This window comes from Diplotaxodon limnothrissa, linkage group LG16, assembly GCF_057381915.1.
Source record: "Diplotaxodon limnothrissa isolate DT_005_m linkage group LG16, D_limnothrissa_male_GT1.1, whole genome shotgun sequence".
Classification (NCBI taxonomy): domain Eukaryota; kingdom Metazoa; phylum Chordata; class Actinopteri; order Cichliformes; family Cichlidae; genus Diplotaxodon; species Diplotaxodon limnothrissa.
In genome coordinates, this window is record NC_140611.1 from 28,527,208 (window position 1) to 28,552,105 (window position 24,898).

At 38.6% G+C, this 24,898-nt stretch overlaps 1 protein-coding gene across 5 annotated transcripts in view; it reads left to right on the forward strand.

The window, feature by feature from the left end:
- The window catches only part of epha3 (eph receptor A3), a 109,938-nt gene that overhangs the window by 67,109 nt on the left and 17,931 nt on the right, over positions 1–24,898 (forward strand). For 4 of the 5 annotated variants that reach the window (XR_014906973.1, XR_014906974.1, XM_085375091.1 and 1 more), the window contains exons 4-11: positions 603–758; positions 4,609–4,968; positions 8,932–9,056; positions 13,782–13,944; positions 14,618–14,723; positions 15,463–15,527; positions 16,703–16,828; positions 23,664–23,849. Coding sequence is in view for 3 of the 5 variants with exons in the window: in XM_085375091.1 (XP_085231217.1) it covers positions 603–758; positions 4,609–4,968; positions 8,932–9,056; positions 13,782–13,944; positions 14,618–14,723; positions 15,463–15,527; positions 16,703–16,828; positions 23,664–23,849 (1,287 nt within the window). In the remaining 2 variants the exon portion in view is untranslated. The remainder of the gene's footprint in view (positions 1–602; positions 759–4,608; positions 4,969–8,931; positions 9,057–13,781; positions 13,945–14,617; positions 14,724–15,462; positions 15,528–16,702; positions 16,829–23,663; positions 23,850–24,898) is intronic. The other variant, XM_085375092.1, reaches the window with a different exon arrangement.

A 24,898-nucleotide genomic window follows, 5' to 3' on the forward strand; every position in this document is an offset into this window, starting at 1 on the left:
TAGAGAAAGGAAGAAGAACAGAAAAAACACAAGGGAAAGTCTTTTTTTTAATCTTCCCCCCTTGATCTTCCATCCTACACAGAAAAACAGACACACATACAGTCTACTTTCACATGCAATATACTTTACACAGGTAGAGTGTCACCCTACTTGCACAGATTGCAACAGATTAGTGGTGAGTAGGAGTTAAAAGAGCTGCTGAGTGCACATTTAATACCACAGATATTTAAAGAGAACATCCCTTTTATCTGAGGGGACAATCTGCATTATTCATGCTGTGCCCTCTGAGAGTTGAAGGGAGGAGGAAATAGATGCAAATACATTTCAGAGAATTATTGTTTTTACTAGCAGCCAATGGATTCCTGTTACATTAACAGGAGATATACATTCTGTCTCCTTCCAGCACTTTGTTGGTGTCAGTGTGTCTGTGTGTTTGTGTGTGTGTGAGAGACAAAGAGAGTGCATTAAACATGTCCAATCTTTCATTTTTTGACTTGCAATTGTTGAAGGTGCTCTGAAGAAGAATGCAGCTATTACACAGCTGCCGATGTGCTGGTTCAGCGCGATGCTCATGTATCTGTCTGTGTTGTTTTTGTTTTCAGCGTGCAGGGCAGGCTTCTACAAATCTACTCTCGGGAATATGGAGTGCTCAAAGTGTCCACCTCATAGTTTCTCTCACCATGAGGGGTCTCTTCACTGTGGCTGTGAGAAAAACTACTTCCGTGCTGAGGGAGATCCTGCTTCTATGGCCTGTACTCGTAAGTGTGCATTTTCCCCCAGTGTAAATAGCACTAACATTTCCTGGTGAGCTATCACATAGTGAGTCAGTGAGTCTCATATGTTGCAGTTTGTATTTTGTGTCACTAATATAAAGGTTTCCAGACATTTTAAACAACTTATTGTTTTGCAGTCGTCCATGTTTGCCCATGAAAATAAACACCTTCAGCACAACATTGGAATTCCAGAGATAACACACTGGGAAAACAGTGAATAAGTGGACACAGGAAGATAAAAATCCCTCATTTTTTTAAAAGGTCACATTTTCTACCACCTTTTGCACTTCCTGTGTGAATCTGTTTGCCTCCATCTCATGCAAATGGATTGCAGATGCAGACGACTCCTGCAAGTATTCAAAAATGCATTCTCTCTAAACCAATAAATCACTGCATTCCCTGATGTCAGATTATTGATACATCCGTTACTAACGGGGCTAGGAAGAAAAAAAAACTGTGTGGGGAATGGTGGAAAATATAACGCCCGCAGCCGCAGACAGAATGCTAATTATAACGACAATCACAGCAGGTCCCTGTTGTGATTATCTCAACATCATCTTGTCAACTACGCAAATTTCATCTCATTGGGACAAACTGAGCAACGCTAGAGCTGAAAATGAATAGATAAGTTGTTAGGAGATAATAATCGTGATTATCTCAGGAGAGGTCTTTTACTGTTAGCGGTGTGATAAAGGTTGTTTCAAGCTGACTTTGGAAATTTGTTGGCAAGAAAATTTCAAAGGTCAGAGGGAAGGTTGAAGAAAAGGAGAAAATGTTTCTATTTTGTTCTTCATTCAGTACAGGGAGTGCAGAATTATTAGGCAAGTTGTATTTTTGAGGAATAATTTTATTATTGAACAACAACCATGTTCTCAATGAACCCAAAAAACTCATTAATATCAAAGCTGAATGTTTGTGGAAGTAGTTTTTAGTTTGTTTTTAGTTTTAGCTATTTTAGGGGGATATCTGTGTGTGCAGGTGCATATGACGTTAAAAAATTATAGTATGTTGCTGTTCATCTTGACTTGACTTTTCCACAACCGTATTGTAATGTTGACCGACTAATAATTAGAGATTAGGGCCACTTTTTCCTGCTTTAGCTGACCACTTCACACATTAGGGTTAGGCGCTTTGCACATGATCATGACCGTGCCATTGCCGATGACCGATAGCATTGCTGCAGGGCAGCAGAGGAAGTTAAACTGCACAATTATGGTAGCACCGTTCATGACACACAAAGTGTGGCCCACATGTAAAAGGCGCAGAGGTCAGAGCTGACCATAATTAGACAGATAGCAGCTGAACAGCTAAAACTGTATTAATTCATCACATTTTCTGGCTTGTTACTTTTTTAAATTAGACCTATAGTATAGCTGTCCTACAGTTCTTTTTTTTGTTTGTTTGTTTAGGCGTTAAATATTTCATCTGTCTTCCCTTCGGTCTTCACCATGCGCTGCATACACACTGTGGAGAAAAAAAAAGTTAACAAGATAAGCCAGCATCTGCAAATGAAAGTCACATAATGGGGTTTTAAAAATCCATCCAGCAGTCAAAAGTATCTTCTTCTGTTTTCTCTCACTTGATGCTGATGATGGATTAGTGTAGCTGCTCCACGCGCATTAACTTCAAAGCATACAGAATTCTGGGTGTAAACTTGTGTTTGCACGCCGCTGCATGCCCAGACATGTCTTTCTTACAAATATTGCTTATATGTGAAGGTGCTATTTGAAGTTTATTATGAACCTTATAATAATGATATTGATTTCATGCACCAATTGGTAAATGAAATAAAATTCACCTTGAGTTATGAGCTATTGCGCTTACTTCGATCATTGTTGATCCACGACATCGTCGCTCATCAGCACAACCCTATCACACAGCACAGTTGCAGACAGGCAGGTACGCAGCCCCTCTCCTTGCTAGCAGGTAAGGTAGCTGACCTTCAGAACAATGAACAACACTGAGGGATTTGGACAGGTCACTGATGCTCCCGTTTATACATCACGGAAGCATTAAATAGCACATGATAACGTTTGTCATTTAACTAAGGCGTTTACTGGCTAGCTACTATATATATAATAAAACAATAATGTTAATGGCGCAGCCCAGCGCATCTGTAACATTAATAAACAGTGTTAGTTTAGTAGGATAACAAACTAATTTGTGTTCAAAAGCAGAGGCACCACTGTTACTGTATTTGTGGATAACTCTGAGTATTGATCTGAGTATTTGAGTATTGAGTATTTTCATGGGTGTTAATTCTGAGTTTGAAGTTCTAAGTTGCAGTACATGCAGTACACAGCAAAAATGTACATTGCTGAAAGTAAAATGAGTTAACTGACTTCTTGGAGGAATTTAATTTTCAATGACGAATCCAAACTGTTAAAGTTAAAGAAAATATAAGTGACTGAAACTTCTTCCACAGTAGTTTTGCACCTTTAGCTTTAACACATTGTGTTTGGTTTCACGTGCCAGTCAAGATGTGTTCAATCATTTTGACTTTTACTTTAGCTTCCCTGTATGCATGTGCATACAAGCAGTGCAGTGCATATACATGTATGCACATATGGGTAAAGCTAAGCTGAAATGCAGACTCAAAACTCTGATGTGGTCAGTGGATGTTATGTTAGTTGTACATTTTTTTACTGATGTTTCAGACCTTTTTTTTTACCACTTAGATATTTAAATGACTGACTTTTAGAAACTTCTTGTGTGCAACTGTATTTAGAGTTAAAAAGTTTGAATCATGTAACTTGACATGTAATTTCACATGTCTTTCAAAGTTAGATTCATGAGACTTGCAGTTATCAGAACTTCTTTGCAGCCAAATCGTGTGTGTATTTTTCTTTTGATTTCTCTGGCTCAAGCACATAAATATCTGCGATGCAGATAACTGAGACAGCCACTACGCATAGTTTGGGAGTGAAGTAAATTCAGCAAAACAAACTAAACAAAGCGTTTTATCTCAAGACACAATCCAGTAAGCCCATTTGAATCTTTTTTTTCCTTCCTCTGCCTTCTCAGTTTCCCCCACTGAGCTATTTGGCAGTTTTGCTATGTCCCCCATGTAATTAGTCATAGTTTTTCATATGAGTATCTGGAAATCTGTTTGTAATAAGACAGATTTTATGTTAGTCTGAGTGAGTCAGACTCACTTGCTCCGACTGTGCCATGCTCCTCTTATTTCTTACGGAATTTGAAAGTGAGATGTAAACACATACATACTGTAGTAGATTCACCTATTTACATTAACATAACCCTAGTATTACGACAACTCATTCACTGTATAGCACTCATAGTAAGAATTTTCTTCCATGAAGATGTCCAAGTAGGCAAATAATGCATTGTGAAATATATATATATATATATATATATATATATATATATTTTTTTTTTTTTTTTTGCCTTTTTGTGAATTGTCTTCCTTATGAAAGAAAAAGGAAAAACTTTGGGAAATTTAAGGAAGAATAAACACCAAAAATGGGTGATTTTTCACAACCCTGCTCCAATTCTCAAAGAGAAAGACATAACAGCAAAGAAGTAAAATGACCATATAGTTAGAGTTAAAGTTCATGTTACATGTTCTGTGTACTACACTTAGCATATGACTTTGCTGTTAAATGTAATTTAATGCCAGTCTACTGACTGATGTTAATATTGCTTTTCGTCTGTTATGCTGCTGCATTTTCCTTTCTTTGTGTTCTTTCCTTTCAATCTGCCTTTTTATACTATACTAATCAGTTTTTGTGTGTTTTTTATACTACTAAGCGTTCTGTCCTTCTGTAAATCCAGTGACCTGCCTCTCGATCTCACCTCATCTCCTTCTGTCTACCAGGACCTCCTTCAGCTCCCCGGAACGTAATCTCTTCCATCAATGAGACTTCTGTTATCCTGGAATGGAGCTGGCCTGAGGACACCGGAGGGCGCAGGGATATCACCTTCACTGTCCTTTGCAAACGTTGCCGTGCTGTTGCTGCTAATGGCAGCAGCAGTGGGACCCAGCGCTGTGAACCTTGCCGGAGCAATGTTCGCTTCCTGCCAAGAGCCATGGGACTGCACAACACCACAGTGACGGTTGGCGACTTGTTAGCCCACACTAACTACACATTTGAGATTGAAGCACAGAACGGTGTGTCATCGCTGGCACCAAAGATGAGACAGTACGCTGCCGTCACCATCACCACCAACCAAGCGGGTGAGATGTCATGATGTATGGGTGGCTAGCTAAAGATATGAGCTGAGACGATTGACTATACACAATAACAGCAATACTTTTGAACCATTTTGGATATTGATTGAAAGTTGTCTGCGTATAATCAATAAAAAAGATAGATCACTGATGTAAAAAACATAGGCCCATTCTCCAACAACAAAGAAAAAATAGCCTCTGGCAGATCTTAGGTTAAGCAGGTTGGTCATCTCATGCAGGTTGCAAGATTTTGCTTATCTCTATTTTTAGCTGGTCTGAGGACTGGGAACTATGGAGTGGCTGATTCATGCATGAAGAAAAGTGCATTTAATACAAGTGTATTATATGTGTAATAACAAGTACTGTGTGTAAATAAAAAAAATAGCTACCATGTTGATAACATACACAAGCTTCTCCTCCTCCTCCCCCTGTGCTTCTGAATATTCTCATAAAATAATACCCTAGCCTATGGTTTATATACCTCAAACATATGTACTACAACCATCAACCCTGGACATTTACAAGGCGATCCCAGGCCGCTATTCTCTTGTTTAACGACCAGGATCGAATGTCCTCCTCCTTTTCCAAAATATAACTCCTCCTTTTAACATACTCTCTTAACGTGAGGATGGGCTCCTAAAACTCCCATCAATCTTTTTATACAAATATGTCTCCACACATCCAGTTCTTACAAGAAAAAGACGGCAAAGGAAAGCAGTGCCGTGAAATTCCAAGGGTAAAATAAATCTAGCTGCAGCAGAAAGTGCCAAACCTCAGAAATCCATGACTCTAGCAAGGAATGTGCAAAGATCCCAGTCTAGTTCATCAGCTTATTTTCTTCTTTTTGCCATTCCTTCAGTGTTCCCCTACACATTTTGCCTTTGTGTTTGGAAGCTCAGCATTTTTTTCTCAAGCAGTGTGGTTCCCTACATCCCCCCCACCGCCCTACCGACCTCCTTTACTTCTACCTGTCATGTCCCAAACCAACCCCACACCCAGTTTTTCTGTGTTCCTCTATTTTTCTGTATGGCTCTTCTTCTAAACCTTGAAGGTTGATTTAGCACCTGGAAGGGTGTTTTTTTTTTTTTTTACAGACCAGACAGATGCGAATTTCTCTCATAAGCTGTCATACAGCAAGGTCAGACTCCATCACATCGATGATGATAGGCAGATGGCAAGAGCAATGAATTTAAACAGAGTCAGAGTAGAGATGCCTTCAAGCAAAATGCAATGAAACCTTTAGTACTTCAAGTCTTTTGCTTGTTTTAAAAGTTACATGCAAATGTCGAGTCTTGGTGCCTCTGCTTTATGAATGAAAGAGACGCTTTCTCTCACAGGTTACAGGGTGTACTGATTATTCTTAGTATCAGTATCAGTAATGTAGTCCCCTTGGAATTCACATGCCTGTAAATCAGGAAAGCTGTGTGGAGAAAAATGAAAATCAAGTAATGTAAAATGTTAAATATTATAACAACAGATCCAAAATTGTAAAAACAGCCTCACACCTGTGGGTACGCTAAACGGGAAATACCATGAGGGTTGGATTGTATTGGATAACTGATTCAGATCTTGCTACTTGCAGCAGTCTTTGTGAAATGTCGTGTTGGGCTGACTTGGTGACAGGCTGATTTTCTTGTGATAGAAAACATGCATGTACTACAGCATGTAGTTTAAGGTTCAGAGAGTTCCAAGAGGGAGACTCAAAAGAGGCACTGCATAGAGTAAACAGTTGTATTATGGAAACTTTTAAACTAGACACACAAATACAAATGCAGGAGCTTTGATATATATAAATCACATACCATATAAAGAGTCTGCTGTGTGTGTGCCTTTTAAGTGACAAAATAGGGATAAGCGTTAAATGTAGATTTTAAGTGTCTTTCTGGGTGCTCGTATGTTTAAGTGCACATGCATCAAAAGTTCAGATTAAAGCAAAATTAAAAATATACAAATTTGGACAAAAAAATAAGCACATTTTTAGTAAGCATTATATTGTAAGTGTGTGGTTAGTTAGTAGGATTATCTCTGCAATCTGAATATATATTAGATTTGAAGAGGGCTTATCAATACTAAGAGGTCTGTGTGTGCACAGAATATCAAAATCCATCTTAGTGTCTAAGTGATAATCAGATGAAATGAAACTCATCTTTACTTACCATTTATCAGTGTGCTCACATAGATGCAAGCAGATTTACACACCGAGAAGGACAACATACACACCTCGGTACTACACCCTCTGTCCCGGCTATTCACACTTACAATCCCCTCTCTCTTTAACAAATATCTCAGCCTGCAGCTGCACACTCTCCATCAGCCCTCAGAGTTTACAAGGATTAAGTATGTCAGTGCACTTGCCCCACCCGTCTATATGCTTTCCCTCGAATAAACACACATACTTACACACCAGCACACACGTATAGATGCCAAAGCTGTTAAAAGCTGGATTAAGTGTTTCCCTGGAAGGAGCAGTGTGTCCTGGTTGTGCTGTCAAGGTGCTGTCAGACAGTTCTCCTCCTCTCGCCTCCTTTGCCCTCCACTTATTTCATAACTATGCTAAGAACAGAGTAACTGTGATTCAGATGCAGAGTAATATCTAGTTGCATATCTCTAGTGATATGATAATATGGTTGGTGATGGTAGCCGTTAAACAATGAGAAAGTAAAGGCAAAGTTGTATATTTTCTCTCATTTGGGCAATGATTTTTGCCATTGAATAGCATCTTGTTTAATTTAGTTTCCAATAATAATTACTTCTAACTGTGTGCCAGTGTTGTAGAGGTCACTGTTTCAACATCTGCAGCATGGCCCTCAAATTACGAGTGAATGACAAAGAAGGACAGTTTTTAACACCAGTACAGGCCTGGTATACTGTATCAGTTATGCCTCAGACAAAAAACAGAGTGACAGCAAATTAAGTGCTTAGCAGTAGACATGCCGAGGAAGATAGAAAGGGAAGCAAGGCAAAGGAAACAGAGGAGTAGAGGAACTTGAAGCTGCCTCTAAGCAACCCAGACACAGTAAATCATTACCACCATAAACCACAGAGCCAATAAAAAGCACAGCCTCACCCCACTATCAGAAGCAGAGGGAGAGGAGAAGAGGAGGAGCAGGGGGTATAGAAACAGATTCTCCCCATCTGGATTCATTACAGGAGAAAAAATAACTTCCCGCGGAAATACACACGAGTAAATGTACACACACACTCAGACGCATTCTGCAGCCATATAATCACAATCAAGAAAGGCTTGAACATTTCAAAGACAAACATGTTTTTTCCTGTGGTCTAATAAAATTAAAAGTCGATGCCTCAGATGCCGAGCTGGCCCTGGAGCTGCCTGGCAATTAGAGAGCAGTAAAAAAGGGAAATGAGAAAGGGAGTGAGGAGAGAGACACAGAACGAGAGAGGGGTGCGAGTCTTGATAGAAGGAGAGATGTGCTGAATTACTAGATTGGGACCATGTGAACTCCCTGAGGCAAAGCGGTGCATGGGCAAAGGATTGGCGAGGAAGATTGGCGAGAGAGAAAGCGACTAACCAAAATGGATGAGGACAGCAGAGAGGAAATTGTTTATAGTGTTTTAAATATAAGTGATGGAGGACAAACTACTATACTCTGATCAGAAATAGCAGAAATTATCGTGCTTTTGCTTGTTTTTGGTACACATGTAAATCTTACTGGTCCTAATCTTTACTTAAAACGACAAATATCGATACACATTTTGATAAATTTAAAACCAGTAGAAAATTCCGATATGTTGATCCAGTGCAGTTTCTTGTACATTACTTCACACGGTCTTGTTCCACTCACAACCCTGGGCCTTTGCTTTAGAATGCCACCCCACCAAGCAGCAAACTGAATTAGGCTAACAGGAACTATAGACAATTGCCAGGATTCAACACTGTGGACTGAACTTCCACTGAACCTTCCACTAACGGAACTCACTCTCTGACTGTCTATGTCTCCTGCCCAGCTCCCTCTCCAGTAGCAGTGATCAAAAAGGAGAAGACAACTCGAAGCAGTGTCTCCCTGTCCTGGCAGGAGCCAGAAAGACCCAACGGTATCATCCTTGACTATGAGATCAAATACTACGAAAAGGTTGGTTCAGTATATATCACTGTTAAAGTTTTCCTTGTGTGCATTTGCATCATAAAATGTGCCTCTCTAAGAGAAAAAATATCTAACCCTAACTCATTTGGGGGAGTACACCTAAGATGGGAAGATTGTAAGCATTCTCTAAACGTCTGGTAAGAATGATGCTAAATTCAGAAGATAAACGCACATGGCATAGTAATTCGTGAGCCGCTTGTGAATAGATTCTAGTATTTTATTATTTCAATCCAGCTGTGTCTCCAATTTAGGCATCAAAGAGAAATAAATACCCTGAAAACTGGTCACTTGAATTTCCTGAAAATATTTCTCACCAGGGGAATAGACTGAAAAGGTTTACTTACATTTCCACCTTTTTAGGTCCATGTAGTATATCCATCAGTCTTTCTCTAACATTTGGAAGCACATCCTGGACTTATTCTCTGGCCTAGTAGACTGAATTTCTGTGAAAATAATAAAATTTAACTCAACTCTAACCCTTCTAGTCTTTGTAAATGTTATTCGAACTAATGCGAGTTGTAGTTTTGGGTTTTCAGGTACAATTTAAGTTAATATAAATTAAAATGAAATGAAAATGTAGTTGTCGTTATGTTGTGCATAATGTTTTATTTTTACAATAAAAGAAATCTCTTCATCAGAAGACCTCCCTTTCCACCATGTTTTCTTTTTCATGTGACAATTTTTACATTCTTCCTTTCTTTTTGCTTCTCTTCTCTTTCTATCTATCCTTCCATCTCTCATGCTGCCCTCCTCTCTAGTCCACTCCTTAATGGAGACAAGTTTTATGGCAGACAGTAAATGCATCTGTGGGGTCCCTCATTCTTCTGTGAGGGAAATTAGTGCAGAACGAATTACACTGGCTTTCAGCACCAATGCTGGGCTATGGCTGACATTTGATGGTGAAATTAGCCGTGGATGCAAGTTTAATCACTCTGGCAGATTCAGTGTGTGTGTCTGTGTGTTTGTGTGTGTATATGTGTGTGTGTGTGCCCCAAATCAGTTTGCTTGAATGCCAACAGTGGCCCCTAATCTCTTGATTAGTAGGCTGACAGAAGCTGTTTCCTCTCTAAACTCTGGTCTCTGCTCAGCCATCCCTACCTAAGATGTTAAAACAAAGCCGGAAAACAGTGAGAGGAAAAGTTAATGAGTGATGCTGGGTCAGAGCTCACTGCAGGTCTTATTCTCAGCTGTGGTTTTCCAATTGCACACACATGCTCACTTATCACCAATGCACGCTCGTTCAAAAAGGACAGGAAAAATATGAGGGTGGAGCTAAAGTAAAGCATTTTGTAATAAAGCCTTCTGGGTATTTTGCTTGGTAACCGCATTATCTTTCAGGAAGTGCTGGAGACACAAACACGCATACCCACAAAGCAAGTTCCCATAGGATTCTCCTCACTAGACATACATACCCAGGGATTTTAAACCCCTGACAAAAGGCTCTTCCACGCAGAAGAGCAAACTTGGAGAATCATGGTAGATCCCAAGACGAATGCCAGACAGAGGCCTCTTCTTGTTGTAGGCACAGGGACACTGAGGGCAACTAGCATGCCAAGGATAAAGGCCACAGAAGGAGAAACACTGGAACACGAATTCCCCACACCAAGACCACACCATGACTCACTTATGAGACAGAAAGAGGCTTTTAGAGACACATGCACAGACACACAGATATAATTGCACATAGACATAAACAGGATGGTGAAACAGAACACAAAAACAGACTAAGATTAAAGAGATTAAAAGAGAGAGCTTTTACCAAGGAAGTGATGTTCAGGTTTACATCAACAGCCAGACTTTTTTTTCTTTTTTTTGCTGTGGTTTCCTGTCTGGATTTAAACAAGTTTAAAACAGACATTTGCAGTGAGAAGAATTCAGTAATCCAGTAGAAATTTACCAGCGACTCCAGCCTAGCATCTGTCACTGTAGAAACTGCAGTCATATCAAAAAATGCCGAGCATATAGTGCATAGAGTAATGGATCCTCAGTGGACCAACATTTTTTGGGGGGGGTTAACCCACTGAAACCAGAAAGGAAAGTTATAAAATTACAGCCTTGTTGTTTTTGTTGGGTGATAAAATCAAATACTGTTTTATATAAACACTTCATAGTTTAATTTTGGACCATAACATATTTCACTGGTAAAATTTAAAAACAGGAGTTCTCTACTGGGATGTTAATGTGAGGCAAAACAAAAATGTTATTTGTCACAAGTCATTTCATCTCATATTGTGGGCTACCGCTCTAAATCCTGTGATTATTGGCCTTCCTAATGCACCAAATTGCAACGTATTTTCTGCTAACTGATAAAAATGTGTATTTTCCAGACATCTGTGTAAACTTAATAGACCACGTTACTTCAAGATAAAACCACGTGAAGCTAAGGCACTAAGTATAGTGTTAGCGGCTTGATTAAAAATAATCATATTCCTTTGATATCCAGTATTCAACAGATGTGAAATTTTATATATAACATAAGTGAAAAAAAGCACTGGATACAAAAAAGTGTTTTATTGCAGAATGGCAGGAATAATAATAAAAAGAGAGATACTTTTTTTTAATCCCAAAAGTTGAGGTTAGCAGCAGCCAAAACCTAACAAAAACAAACCAAATAAAACCCAGAGCTGTAAAAAACATCGCAAATATTGTGTCAACATAGAACTGTTCTGAAAAGTTAAAAAAAAAAAAAACATTAAAGAGAGGCCTCAATAAATCACTATACATTGAGGAGCTTAAATCTAAAATGAATACTACCTGGGAAGGGTTATACCAGACAAACAAGCCAACTCATTATAATTAAATGAACCACAGCTAACCAGTTTTCTACCTCTGGCTTTGCTCACTTTGCTCTCGCTAGCACACTTGTAAAACTGATGGGTCAGAATGTCTGAATTGCAGGGGCTGCACATTTTATGTCCCATATTTGGGGATGGGGAGGTTTTGTAATAATCTTGGGAATTTCCAACTAGAAGGCTTCCCAGAAGAAGAGAGGTGTTTCATCTTTTGGAAATCCCATGGTAGCTCCATGCTCTCCGTGTCCGTTAAACAAGCTAAAGGGCAGACCGATAAGACAGTTCCTAGTGCACTTTGTGGAAATCAAATTTGTGCGAATACACTTTGCTAATTATTTTTGCGTGTTTTATCACTATAATCTAAAGAGCCGAGAGCCGAGAGAGAACTCCAGATAAAATTAATTTAGGCTGTTTATTTAGTCTTAGACAAAAGGGATTTTTACTAAAACAATTCACAAGACTTCTGCTGTACATCACCCATCTTAGGATCTGTATGTTTTTTTGCCTCTGTGTCTTGTGTGTGTGTGTTTAAGCTATAATTTACTGCAGCTTTGTTTATGTTATCAAAGCACAATTCAGCACCGAGACCATATTAAATCCTTACAGCGTTCTGGTGTTCAACACACAAAAAAGTACATGGAGGCTCATGCACAGAACAGAAAGTACACATGCACACCCACACATACACACACACACACACACACACACACATCTATCTATCTATCTATCTATCTATCTATCTATATATATATATATATATATATATATATATATATATATATATATATATATATATATATATATATATATATATATATATATATACACACACACACAAAGATACTTGTGCCACACCTGTGTATGATTTTCAGGGGATGACATGCTGTCCTGAACAATGACAAGCTGTAAGAGATTTATAGCTGTGATGAAGGGTTGTTCCAGTGCAGGTCTGGTGTATCAGTTACTGCCTCACACACATGCCCGTTTTAAAAAGCTTTGTGCACCATAAAACTCTGATCTAGTCCATTAATAAGCATTAAGTTTCTTTGGGGGACTGAATTTTTACATGCCAGGGTCTTTGAAAAAAGAGAATATGACAGTGTCAGGAATTTTATAACATTGGCTACATTGCAAAACATGTAGCTCATTTTTAGGATTGCTGAAGTCATCCCTAATAGGTTGTCATTAATATTAACAAGTGGCCTTGTGCGGTTTTCCTCTTAATCCAAAGTTTGTTTTATACCAGAACTGGGTCAGCAATAATGTGCCTGCAGTCCTCTGTGGGCATGGACAAATCTAGCAAATTTTACTCAGGACAGTTGAAGGCTATAAAATACAGAACTGTGTGCACGTGTATTCTATTATACAATGAGATCTTGTTTTGTACCTCTGTAAGATGTACTCAGTGTTAATTAATTTCATAGAGTGCTACTTTCCACCATCCCACTTTTTCTCTGCCCTCTCTTTTCTTTCAGTTTGGTTTTTTTTTTCTCTCTTTTTTCTTTTCCTTCCACATCTGGAAACAATGTGTTGAATACAGACCTGGTGTGTAAATCCTCTTGTTGTTTTATCAGTGGAGATCAGTAGGAGAGAAGTCATAAAACGTAAGGGGAAAATTTATCAGATTTGCAAGAATGCTATCAAACTGTCTGGGATGTTTACGCATTTGCATCAGTACAAAAAGAGAGATACATGATTATACTATGGAAAACTTTATGTCTATATATATATATATATATATATATATATATATATATATATATATATATATATGTACACACATTGTATTCATTATTAGTTTACACTACTGCGTCTATAAATTACATAGTACTAAATCAGTATGTTAAATAAATATTTAATTCCTCAAAACGATTTGATTTCTCATCTGTCATCCTGTTTCTTTTTTCTCTTTTTTCTACAGGAGGAGCAGGAGACCAGCTACACAATCCTCCGTGCTCGAGGTTGTAATGTGACCCTGAATGGTTTGAAGCCCAACACTGCCTACTTACTTCAAATCAGAGCCCGTACCGCAGCAGGATATGGAGCCAGCAGCCCCACTTTCCAGTTCGAGACCAGCCCTGACTGTAAGCTCAGTAGAGATTAAAATGAAATTAAATTATATGATAGTCCATTAGCCTTTTACATACAATTTTTTATTTTGAATTGTGGGGTTATGAAACCTCTCTGGCAGGATGTGTGCATGTTAATTTTTTTTGTTGGAAGACCTTATGTCCAGTTGTGTAGCAGCTGTTTCAAACATGTTCGCTGACAAGAACAATTTTCTTTCCTTTCTTGCTGTTGGTGAAATTTAGATATTCATGCAGTAACTTTGGCAGAATTTCAGAAGTGAATTCAACCATCACATTTTTTATTGCAGCAAACATGCAAGTGCTTTGGGGAAAAATGTGAAAATACTGCCCAAGATTTTTGCTTTACTTTGTGTCTGTTACACGCCTAAGTTGTTTCATTTAGCTGTTACTGTTCCATGGGATAAAAGCTGTGAAAGCACATTATTGTTTATATCAATTTTGCTGCCAAATATGTGTAAGTGTCTCTAGAGTGAGCTGAATCACCTTTACCTGCTCTTGTGGGAACTAAATACAATATCTTATTGAATCAAAGGTATATTTATTCTTGATGTGCATGCAGTACGTTGGAATAGGACTAGCAGGTAATTGAAGTTTGTATTGTGATGTGCTGTAATGTTAACAAAACAAAGTTAGCACTGCTTATTACTTGTTTCTTTCTGTCTTTCAGCAGCCTTCTCTATCTCAAGTGAAAGCAGCCAGGTTGTTTTGATTGCCATTTCTTCTGCCGTAGCCATCATCCTGCTCACTGTGCTTCTCTACGTCCTGATTAGCAGGTCTGTCCACCAATCACTTGCCTGGATTCTCGCCTTGAGCATTGTCTCCTTTAGTCACACCATCTGTACTCTCTCCTTTCAGTTGATTCTGTGTGCACTTTTCCAAAATGTACTTTCAAAAGCTTAGAAGAAACAAGTTAAATGATGTGCCATAAAAGAGGGCAAATTAAAAAACACCAGTTAATAACCAAAGGAACTTTTACCGCTGTGGTTTACAAGGTGTTTTAACCTTGTTGATGATTCCTTGTAATTGTAATGCTATCATTATTCATTAAATATTTGAGAACGTGTTCTAAATTTGTTCAAAGAAGTTCTTTTTAGAACAGCTTCGTCAGCTTTCTCAGGAAGTACACATTCTGATAGCCTGTATGGTCCTTTAAAGTCCAGATCTATACACACTTCAGCTGAAGTTGCTCTTGGCTTAGTTGCCACTCAATCAAAAAACATGAGCATCTTCAATAAATGGAATCTTTTCAGTGCGTTCATGCACAACACGGGCGTTTGAATGCCAATGTGAGCGCGGCTGAAGTTGGTGGTCAGCAGGTTTCAGGAAAGAGTATAAATCCACATCACATTATAAGACTTACTGATACTCTTTTGGGTTATAAGAGCCAGAAGTATATACACACAGACATAAGTATGCACACATGGATCTTGGTAGCGTTTGGGCTGGGCTTGTGGGCGAATTTTTATTGAAGATGTGGCACTACTTCTGGTGTTTCTCTGTTTGCATTGGCAGGTTTTGTTGCCGGAGCAAATCCAAACATCCTGATGAAAAAAGACTGCATTTTGGCAATGGACACTGTAAGTACTGGACTTTGTTTATCTGAGAATTGGCTCTGTCTCTCCTTGCCGTACTTTACTAGTCACTGAATACAGATAGAACTAGCTAGTTACATAAAAGATAATTTGAGGGATGTTATTCGAATATGCATGTCCTTCTGAGAACCTTTTGACCAATAGCGGTTGTTTTAGAGTAGATATGTCAAAGCTTGAAGTGGATTTCCCCTTTAAGTTTAGATATATCTTTGTTTTTTCATACGAGAAGACAATAATCAAACAAGACCATGTTATGACCATGTTTTTGGCCCATTTAGAAACAAGTACTTGAGGCTTCATTTAAAAGGAGAACAAAATAACACCGTTTTCCAAACCAGCCAAGTGAAGTGGCTAAATCTGCGCTTTAGTTTCTACTTTCCAAATAAAAAAGTTTCTTGATATTACTTCTACTATTAGAGTCAGTACTAAATAAATAGTAATTTAATTTTCTTTTCATGCTACTTCCTCATCCCTTTATTCCTTGTTTCTTCTCTCTTTCTGTCTTTACGAGATGTTATTTATTTGAAATAGTCCTACCTTTAAATTTGACCTAGGCTTCTAGAATTCCTCAGGGTACTGCCCACTGCTTCATGAGTAGTTTGGATGGGTCAAACCCAGAGCATAAATTTTAACACACAGGGACTACTAAAATACAGCTGTGTTACATATCTTCCCTTTGTTTTCAAGTTTATCATAAAATAAAACATATCTCTGAAACATAGTGTTTCTTAAACTTGATGTGTTATGAAGGGTATAATTCCTCTTTTTGTTATTGTTCCTCCATCAAATCTCAATAAGAGAGACTCTCTGGGGAAAGAGAAAAGAGGGAGTTGTAAAAAAAACTCTTTCCATTAAAACAGCTAAAAGTGTCTTCATATCCATTTGATAAGTGACTGTTGCTTTAATGCATAATATATTAAGTGAGAAAATCTCAGCCCTGCCTGCTCCTTGAGGGAAATTCTTCACTAAAATTCAATCATTGAAATACTCAGGACTATATCGTCTTCATGGTTTTGGTTTCATTGTGCAGGGTTAGTTGGATCTTTTGCCACCCTGTGTGTTTCCTAGACTCCTCTGAAAGTGCAATATTACTGTAAGCTGTGCTATTTTGGAGTTTTTAACTAGTTGGTAACCAATGCAACTTTCCTGTGCTGCTGCAGTGCGTCTGCCAGGGATCAGAACCTATGTGGACCCCCACACATATGAGGACCCGAGCCAGGCTGTGCACGAATTTGCCAAGGAACTGGATGCCTCCTGCATTGCCATAGATAAAGTGGTGGGAGCAGGTGAGAATAGGCAAAGGAAAGTGTATGGCCAGATGCTGCTGCTTGTATAGATTCCATATAGGTTTGGCAACTTTGCAAAAAATTCATGTCATTTCTAATATTTTCAAAACAATAATCAAAATGAGCTTGGTGGGATACATAAAAAAAGGGAAATCAAAAAAGACTTTTCCCACTTTCGTATCAGTTACTTCCTTTTACTTTTGCACTCTTTCATGCTCTATTTAAATGACAAAGACAAACCAAGTGCACAACCACTTTAAGGAAAATGGAGTATATACAGAGCTCCTATACATCTATATTTTCATAGCAGTGAGCTAGTTATCTATGCGTCATGCTGCACAGCCGGGAATGAGAAAGCATTCTGTGCCCCAGCTTGATGTCTCTTCTTTCCAGCCCTCACCTAGGATGGAGGGAAAGGTGGTGAAATGAGAAAACCTTCAGTTGGTTCATGTCTCCTTTAACCCTTTCTTTCCTTCCTTTATTTTTCTTTCCATTTTCCGTAGCTTATGCTCAAGTTCGTAACTCCCGATGTACAGTAATTGCAATAGTAATTGAAGCCTTGTCTCCTCTTTTCCTCTCCACTCATGTACTCCCTGATAACTTGAGCAGGAGTGCAGACGGGAGGGTAATGCATTATGATTCATGTCGAGTGCAGTCAGAATAGATGGAGACTAAAGCACACAGCACATAACAGCAGACTGGTCTCCAGAGTCCCACCGGCCCTTCACACTGTAAAACTGTCAGGACAGCCTGAGAGTCTATTACCTGAGTATACACTGGACTCACACTCTGCAGTGCTAACCACAATATATTTTTCATACATAGCAGACACAAAGCACAATGATTTTCACAGGGCTGCAATGGTACATAGGAGATAACTGTTTATATATTAAAACCACATATAAAAAACAAAATCAGCTGTTCTCTTTTAATATAATAAAAAATGTGGTACACATTTGTCCACAGTTCACTGTGGCTGTCATTTTGATTTTACACAAGCATGAACTTCTTCAAATCTGCATGACCATTTGCAAGAAATGCACACAAACTAATGTCCATACTTCATTTAATATTATTAAATACATGCAATTTGATGTTTGAGGCATGAAAAGTGAAACAGCAGTGAAACATAATCTATCGAAAATGCAAATAGATGAAGAGTAGCTCCAATTTATCATCATTCTAAACCAGTATTAGCTGACTAATACCTTAACCCATAGTCGATTTACAGCAGAAAAGTCTATACTGTACTATACATTTTTAATGTGTACAGTGCACAGCTGATTCAAAGTGTATTTATTTTAGTGTTCTTCCATAGTAACACAAAGAAGGGAGAGTGCAACTTTGAGAACAAGTTCTGGACAATATAAATAAAATGACAAGTTGACAGGGTGATTACCAGAGGTGGGACCAAGTCATTGTCTTGCAAGTCTCAAGTAAGTCTCAAGTCTTTATCCTCAAGTCTCAAGTCAAGTCTCAAGTAATGTCAGGCAAGTCAGAGTCGAGTCTCAAGTCACTGGTGTAAAAGTCCGAGTCAAGTCACAAGTCTGAAACTTTGAATTTCAAGTCCTTTCGAGTCTTTAAAAAAAAAAAACGAAAAAATAATGTTGCAGTTATGCTAAATGTAAATATTAGACCATGTAATTTTAAAATCTGTGTTTTTCTCAACACATGACAAAATAGTGAACTTAGAAAATATACACAAATTGTGAAATTGCACCTCTTTAAAATGCAGCTCAATTAAACCTAGCTCCAAGAATAATTTTCACCGACAGTTCTGAGATACGCTGCATGTTATTCTTGGATGCGGTTGTAGGGCCAGCTTTAAAATCGCATGACAAAAATATCATACACATTAAAAAAAACTGTATCACCAACGTAGCCTGGACAACATTTGCTAGTTAGATGAAGTCAGCTATCTCATCTTAGCATATTTATTTCAATTCAATTCAATTCAATTCAATCTTAATTGGCAGACTTCATGTCCATAAAAACAAGACAAAAAAAAAAAAAAAAACACACACACACACACACAACACTCCCCCCCCCAACACAAGGTATACACCATTAAATATATATATGTATATAAATAAGTATCTAAAACATTTGTAAAAATATAAAACCATAATATACATAAAACACAATTACTTAAAATAAATCAATAAATACACAAACACTTTAACCAGTGCTTTCTGAGACTGGATGAGTAACGGGAACCACTCACTGTCGGATCTGTGAGTGCTAAAATTATACTGTTACTCGAACCATCCAGTCGTTCTCTAAAATTGAACATTAGCTTCCTTAAAAGTGCTTTAAAAGTCCAAACACCCACAGCTACAAACATCTGGCTGGCACTACCACTTCTAGGTATCCTGCAAAGGATTCTCATCGCATCATTATATGCAACATGCAGCTTCTGCATGCTACAAAGCCACTTTAACTGGAAGTGAACAAAAGCTGAATTTGCGTGCAATAGTATTTGCCTGCACATAGAGCTTACACCGTTGTCTGTATATGTCATCATCATCATTCATTTGCTCAGTAATAAAGTGACCGAGGTATTTCACCTTTTTATGAACTTCAAGAGTTTTTTGTGCCAGTTTAAACAAAGGGAAATTTAGCTGTTTATCCTGCTTGGTTCTACATATCAAAACAGCACTTTTAGCAGCATTGTACTCAATGTCATATTGCACACCATATTCAGTACAGACATTAAGAAGATCCTGTAACCCAGCACTGCTTGGACTAAAAACAACCAGGTCATCTGCATACATAAGATGATTTATCAGTGCTTTACCTAATATACACCCAGTGTTACAGGCTCTCAGTTGTATGGACAAATCATCAACATACAAATTAAATAAAATTGGAGACAAAATCCCACCCCGTCTAACACCATTGCTGACACCAAAGGGGGCAGAAATACTGCTTCCCCATTTAACCTTCATGTTCTGATGAGCGTACCAGTAAGAGAGAATCCTCACGATGTACTGAGGAACTCCCCATCTCTTCATTTTATCAAAAAGTTTTCTGTGGTTCACTCGATCAAAAGCCTTAGAGGCATCAATGAAAGACATGAGGACAGATGAATTTTTAGCCCTGTACAAACTGACTATTTCCTTGAGTGCATATATGCACATGTCAGTGCCGTGCTTTGAAGCCAAACTGATTATCCAGAGAAGAGATGAACACACTAACTCTGTCAAACAAGATTCTTTCTAACACCTTAGATAAAATACTGGCTAGTGCAATTGGCCTGTAATTATCCAAGCAGCTCACTTTTGCAGCTTTGTCCTTCATAACTGGTACCAGTAAAATACACAGCATTGAGTCTGGTAATATGCCATGAATCATAAACCCAGTGAAACAGAGTGCTAAAAGAGGAGCTAGCCTTACACTAGCATGTTTTAAATGTTCTGCAGTGATGTGATCCAAACCAGAGGATTTATTATCAGACAACCTATGAATGGCTTCATATACTTCATGTGTCCTTACACTTATTGTGTCATTACTCATGTCAAGATTGTCCTCATATGGTTCACTTTTTATACAGTTAAACAACGCACTGTAATGCTGTCTCCATAATGCTGCAATGTTATCTGCCCCAGAAACACCTTCAACAGTTGATGGTAGAGATGGTTTACAGTTATTAAGAGCTTTCACCTCTTTCCAAAAATCTGCCGTATTATTACACAGCATTTTCCTGGCCAAAGAATCTGCTCTTAGCATTTGCTCATTTTTAGTTATAAAGCGAACAGCGTACTTATATCTGGCATTCGCACATTTTTTCTGTTCAAATTCTGGGCCTTGTTTAGGTCTTCCAGCCATGGCCCAACATTTATAAGCTATGCGAGCTTCATCATGGTACATGGATACATGTTCTTTCCAGCCAGGTCTGATGTTAGGTTTCTTATGCTTATATTGTTTATCAAGCAGTGTGCCACTTTTATACAGAGCAGTCACTATATCATCATACATGGAGCAGAGTAAATGTTTATGCACAGCATTCTTACAGTTGACATCTTTGCACAAAATAGCTTCTTTATTTATATGCATATTAATAATCATACGGTTCTTGGAGTGAGTGCATACACTCATGAAGTTTAGTAACTTCCGGTCACTGCAACAAGCCCAGGTACAGTTTACCGATGGGTGCAGGACCTTGAAATGCACCGTGTAGAACGAAAGACCATCGTACGTATCATAAGTTTACCAATCTCACAAATCGTCGTCATAAATACACATTCCTTAACCGTTAAACCGTTTATTAATATAACCTTTGAGCTCAACGGTAATTAATTAGTAGTGGAAATAATTTCTGGTTCATCACAGAAATGTAGCAGTGACAACAATACTGTATGCTGTAATCGTACTGGGCAATTAGTGATACAAAAAAACCTGTTTTATCCTGTGAATAAACGTATATGTTTTTGTCAATGTACCATAATAACATAAGCGAAACGCAATATTGTGTCAGGACAATTCACTATTTATGCACAATAAATAAAGGAGCATAGCGCCACAATTTCTGTTCAGCGCCAGACTTGCTTGTAACCTATATCACCAATTATGTTATGAAAATGACGTATTAACTACTAAAAAACACTGACCTTCGTGTAAATGCTTGGAGCAGACTAACCTGTGAGCTGGAGTGTTCTGGGACGTTATATTTGATCTTTGAATGGCTGCAATCCAGGCCACCCGTCGCGTCTTTGTTACTTCGGAAACATGGCTCGAACAATTTCTCTTCAACGACGTAATCCGATAACAACCGATCTCTTTACCCGTCGGCTTCCCGTGGCTGTCATGCGACCGGCTATTGCAGTTAATAATACAACAGCTTCTTGACATTTTTGTGTTTCTTTTTATCGCTGTGTGACTGATTTTAATTGAAAGCCTGCGTGCGCTAGTACCGCTTGCCACGAGTTCCCAGAATCCTTTGCGGTTCTACCCGTGAATGACGTCACATTTTCAATCTCTATATAATATGCGTGTTAAATTTTATATTTGGGGTAAAATATCAAGTCTTTTCAAGTAAACCGGTTCAAGTCCAATTCAAGTCCCAAGTCATTGGTGTAAAAGTCCAAGTCAAGTCACAAGTCTTAGAACATTTTTTCAAGTCAAGTCTAAAGTCATAAAATTAATGACTCGAGTCTGACTCGAGTCCAAGTCATGTGACTCGAGTCCACACCTCTGGTGATTACTTTTGAAAAGCAACTTAGTAGTTCAGAGCAGTTTAATTTTAGAAAGATGGACAGAAAATCCCTGAAAGATTTTCAGATAAAAGCCAGAAACCTTATATGAGAAAACCATAAATTTACAGATCCAAATGTGAGATGAGAGGAGAAGAAAGGGGACTTTGGCCTGCTCTTGCTAATCTATTTTAACTTCATAAAATGTGAACCGAACACCAGAGGTGAACATTAAAGCTCCAGCCATGATGTAAACATTTTTGTCCGTCAGCTTCAATGCACCCTGCCACCCATCTGTGTGATTTTTATAAAGCCACATAAGCACTCTGAACAATATACAACATACCTTCTCTTTCTCCATTCCTGCCTCAACTCCATCTGTCTTCATTAAACACGTTAAAGGGACTTTGATCCTCTTGCCAATCGGTGATTGTGTGTTAAAAGACATGAAACACATGCTCCACTCTGCTTACATGGGTTAGACTTTAACATCAAAGTGAGATACCTAGCTCTACTCATAACAGGAAAGGAACGAGTGTCCCTAATCAAGCCTTATTAGACGAAGATCTTCTTTCTCTGAGTGACCACATAAAAAGGTGCCTTGGCTTGACTTGCCTGTCCACTGCTCAGGACAAGAGGTGCAAAGCAGAGAAGGAAAGAACAGGGATGGTCTGGGTATTTAGACAGGTTATAATTATTCAGGCTTAAGTCCTTCCAGATGCCATTGCTTCAAGTCCAGGATTTGACCCATGCTCTCTGATCCAGAGCAGCTATGGGACATGATTGTACTGGATGAAGAGTGAGATCTGCATATCTTAGTTCTGACATCACCATTCTTGAGCACACTCAGCATGCATGTACGTTCTGTTCAAACACCTACATTCAGTACACACACACACACATACACACACATATATATATACACACACATATACACACACCCCTCATCTTCTGCAGTCCAGTCAAAACTCTGTCTCCAGGACTGCCTTTGAAGTGGCCAGCATACCTACAAAACTTACAGTACCTTCTGGATAGCTCCCCATTGCATGCACATACTTACAAGTAGTAACTGAAATTCATGCATCCCCTCACCAGCGAAGAATGCTAATTGAGCTCTCCCCGAGTGGATGTTAAGTAATTTTGTGTTTTAATTCGACATATAAATGAAGCTGAAAAGTTGTATTGGTGTCTATTCACTTTGTTATTTTGGCTATGGGTACACGCTATGCATTAATCAGGAAATGCTGTTTTTTGTCCAACATCAACCAAAGCATTTCCTGATTAATTGGAGTTAAGTTATTACAGATGGAAATTTTAAGATCCTTCGTGATCTGCAGCTTTGTCTGAATGAATCACTGACAGGCAGCTGTAAAAATCACATGTTGTAACACCTTAAAACACATCTGAACCCCTGTTGTACATCAGAGCAGTCAGGATTTTCTGACTCATGCTATGCCAGTTGTGAAGCTGACCTAGCCGTAGGTTTAAGGAGTATCAGCATGCAACCTGTCTTTGTGGTTTTACTGCTGATCATGTACTCTGGTACAAGAGAGCTAGTTAAGTTAGCCATATTCACTCCAAAATGCTTTTCATGGCAATGTCATAGACATCATACATAAAACTTGCCTTTATTTTATCTTTAGGTGAATTTGGAGAAGTCTGCAGTGGTCGCCTGAAGTTGCCCAGCAAAAAGGAGATCTGCGTGGCCATCAAAACTCTCAAAGGTGGATATACAGACAAACAGAGGCGGGACTTCCTTTCTGAGGCATCAATCATGGGACAGTTTGACCACCCTAACATCATCAGGCTGGAGGGGGTGGTAACACGCAGTAAGTTCCACGACAAACTGAAGAGAATTGAATTACCAGGTGCTATTTTGATAATTATATGTTACTCTGGTTCTTGGAGAATATTAATCTATGAAGCACTTACTTTTTCAGAAGCATGATGTTTCAGAGAACACAACAATTTTTAGTCACATTCCATAAGAGAGCAGGCTTCTCCTGAGAGTCTTTTTACCGATTCCGGATTTGCAGTTGTCTTTGACAAATGGCTCTAAAGTGGCCGACACTTCTGTGAAAGAGCAAAGGAGTTTTATTGAGTTGCCGTGGTGTAAATCTCTGCAGATCAATGTGCTCTGATCAAAGCCTGTGTCCAAAGCAGGCATAAATCCATAAATCCATATCTCTGACTAGCTTCCCTCTGGGCCTCTTTATAAGACTATCATTAGCACACAGAAGGCCTCTTTAAAATGGAATGACTGCAGAAAAGGGAAATAATGAGTCTGAACTTTGTCGCAAAGAAACAGTCCTGGCCTCTATATTTCCCTGCGGCACTTGGCTTGTTAAGTAGTTCTGCCAGTATTGTTATTCTAAAGAGTAGAATAAAATACCAAGTGAACTTGCCTTCTCTTTATTATTCTGGATTTTAGGTTCTTCTGTTCCGTCTCATTTGTTCTTTGCTTCCTCGTCTCCACCTTGTCTTACATCAACTTGTTTTACCTGCTTCCCTAACTTATCTTCTTAGCAACTTACTGCCGTGACTTGTAATCAAAAACAGCCCAGTCTTACAATGTAATGTAATTTCCAAACAGCAATGAACTGGGCATGTAAACCATATTGTTCTGATTATGCTTCATCTCTACAAAGAAAGAAGGAAAAAAAGAAAAAAGAAGGGAAGGAAAGGAGGGAGGGAAGGAATGAAGGATGGAAGGAAAGTAGAAAAAAGAAAGGAGGGATGGAACGCCAAAAGAAACAAAGGAAGCAAGGAAAGAATGATAGAAGGCAGGAAACAGGAGGGAAGGAAAGAAGCAAAAAAGAAGTTAAGAAAGGAACAAGAGAAGGAACAAAGGGAGAAAGAAAGTAATGACAGTAGAATC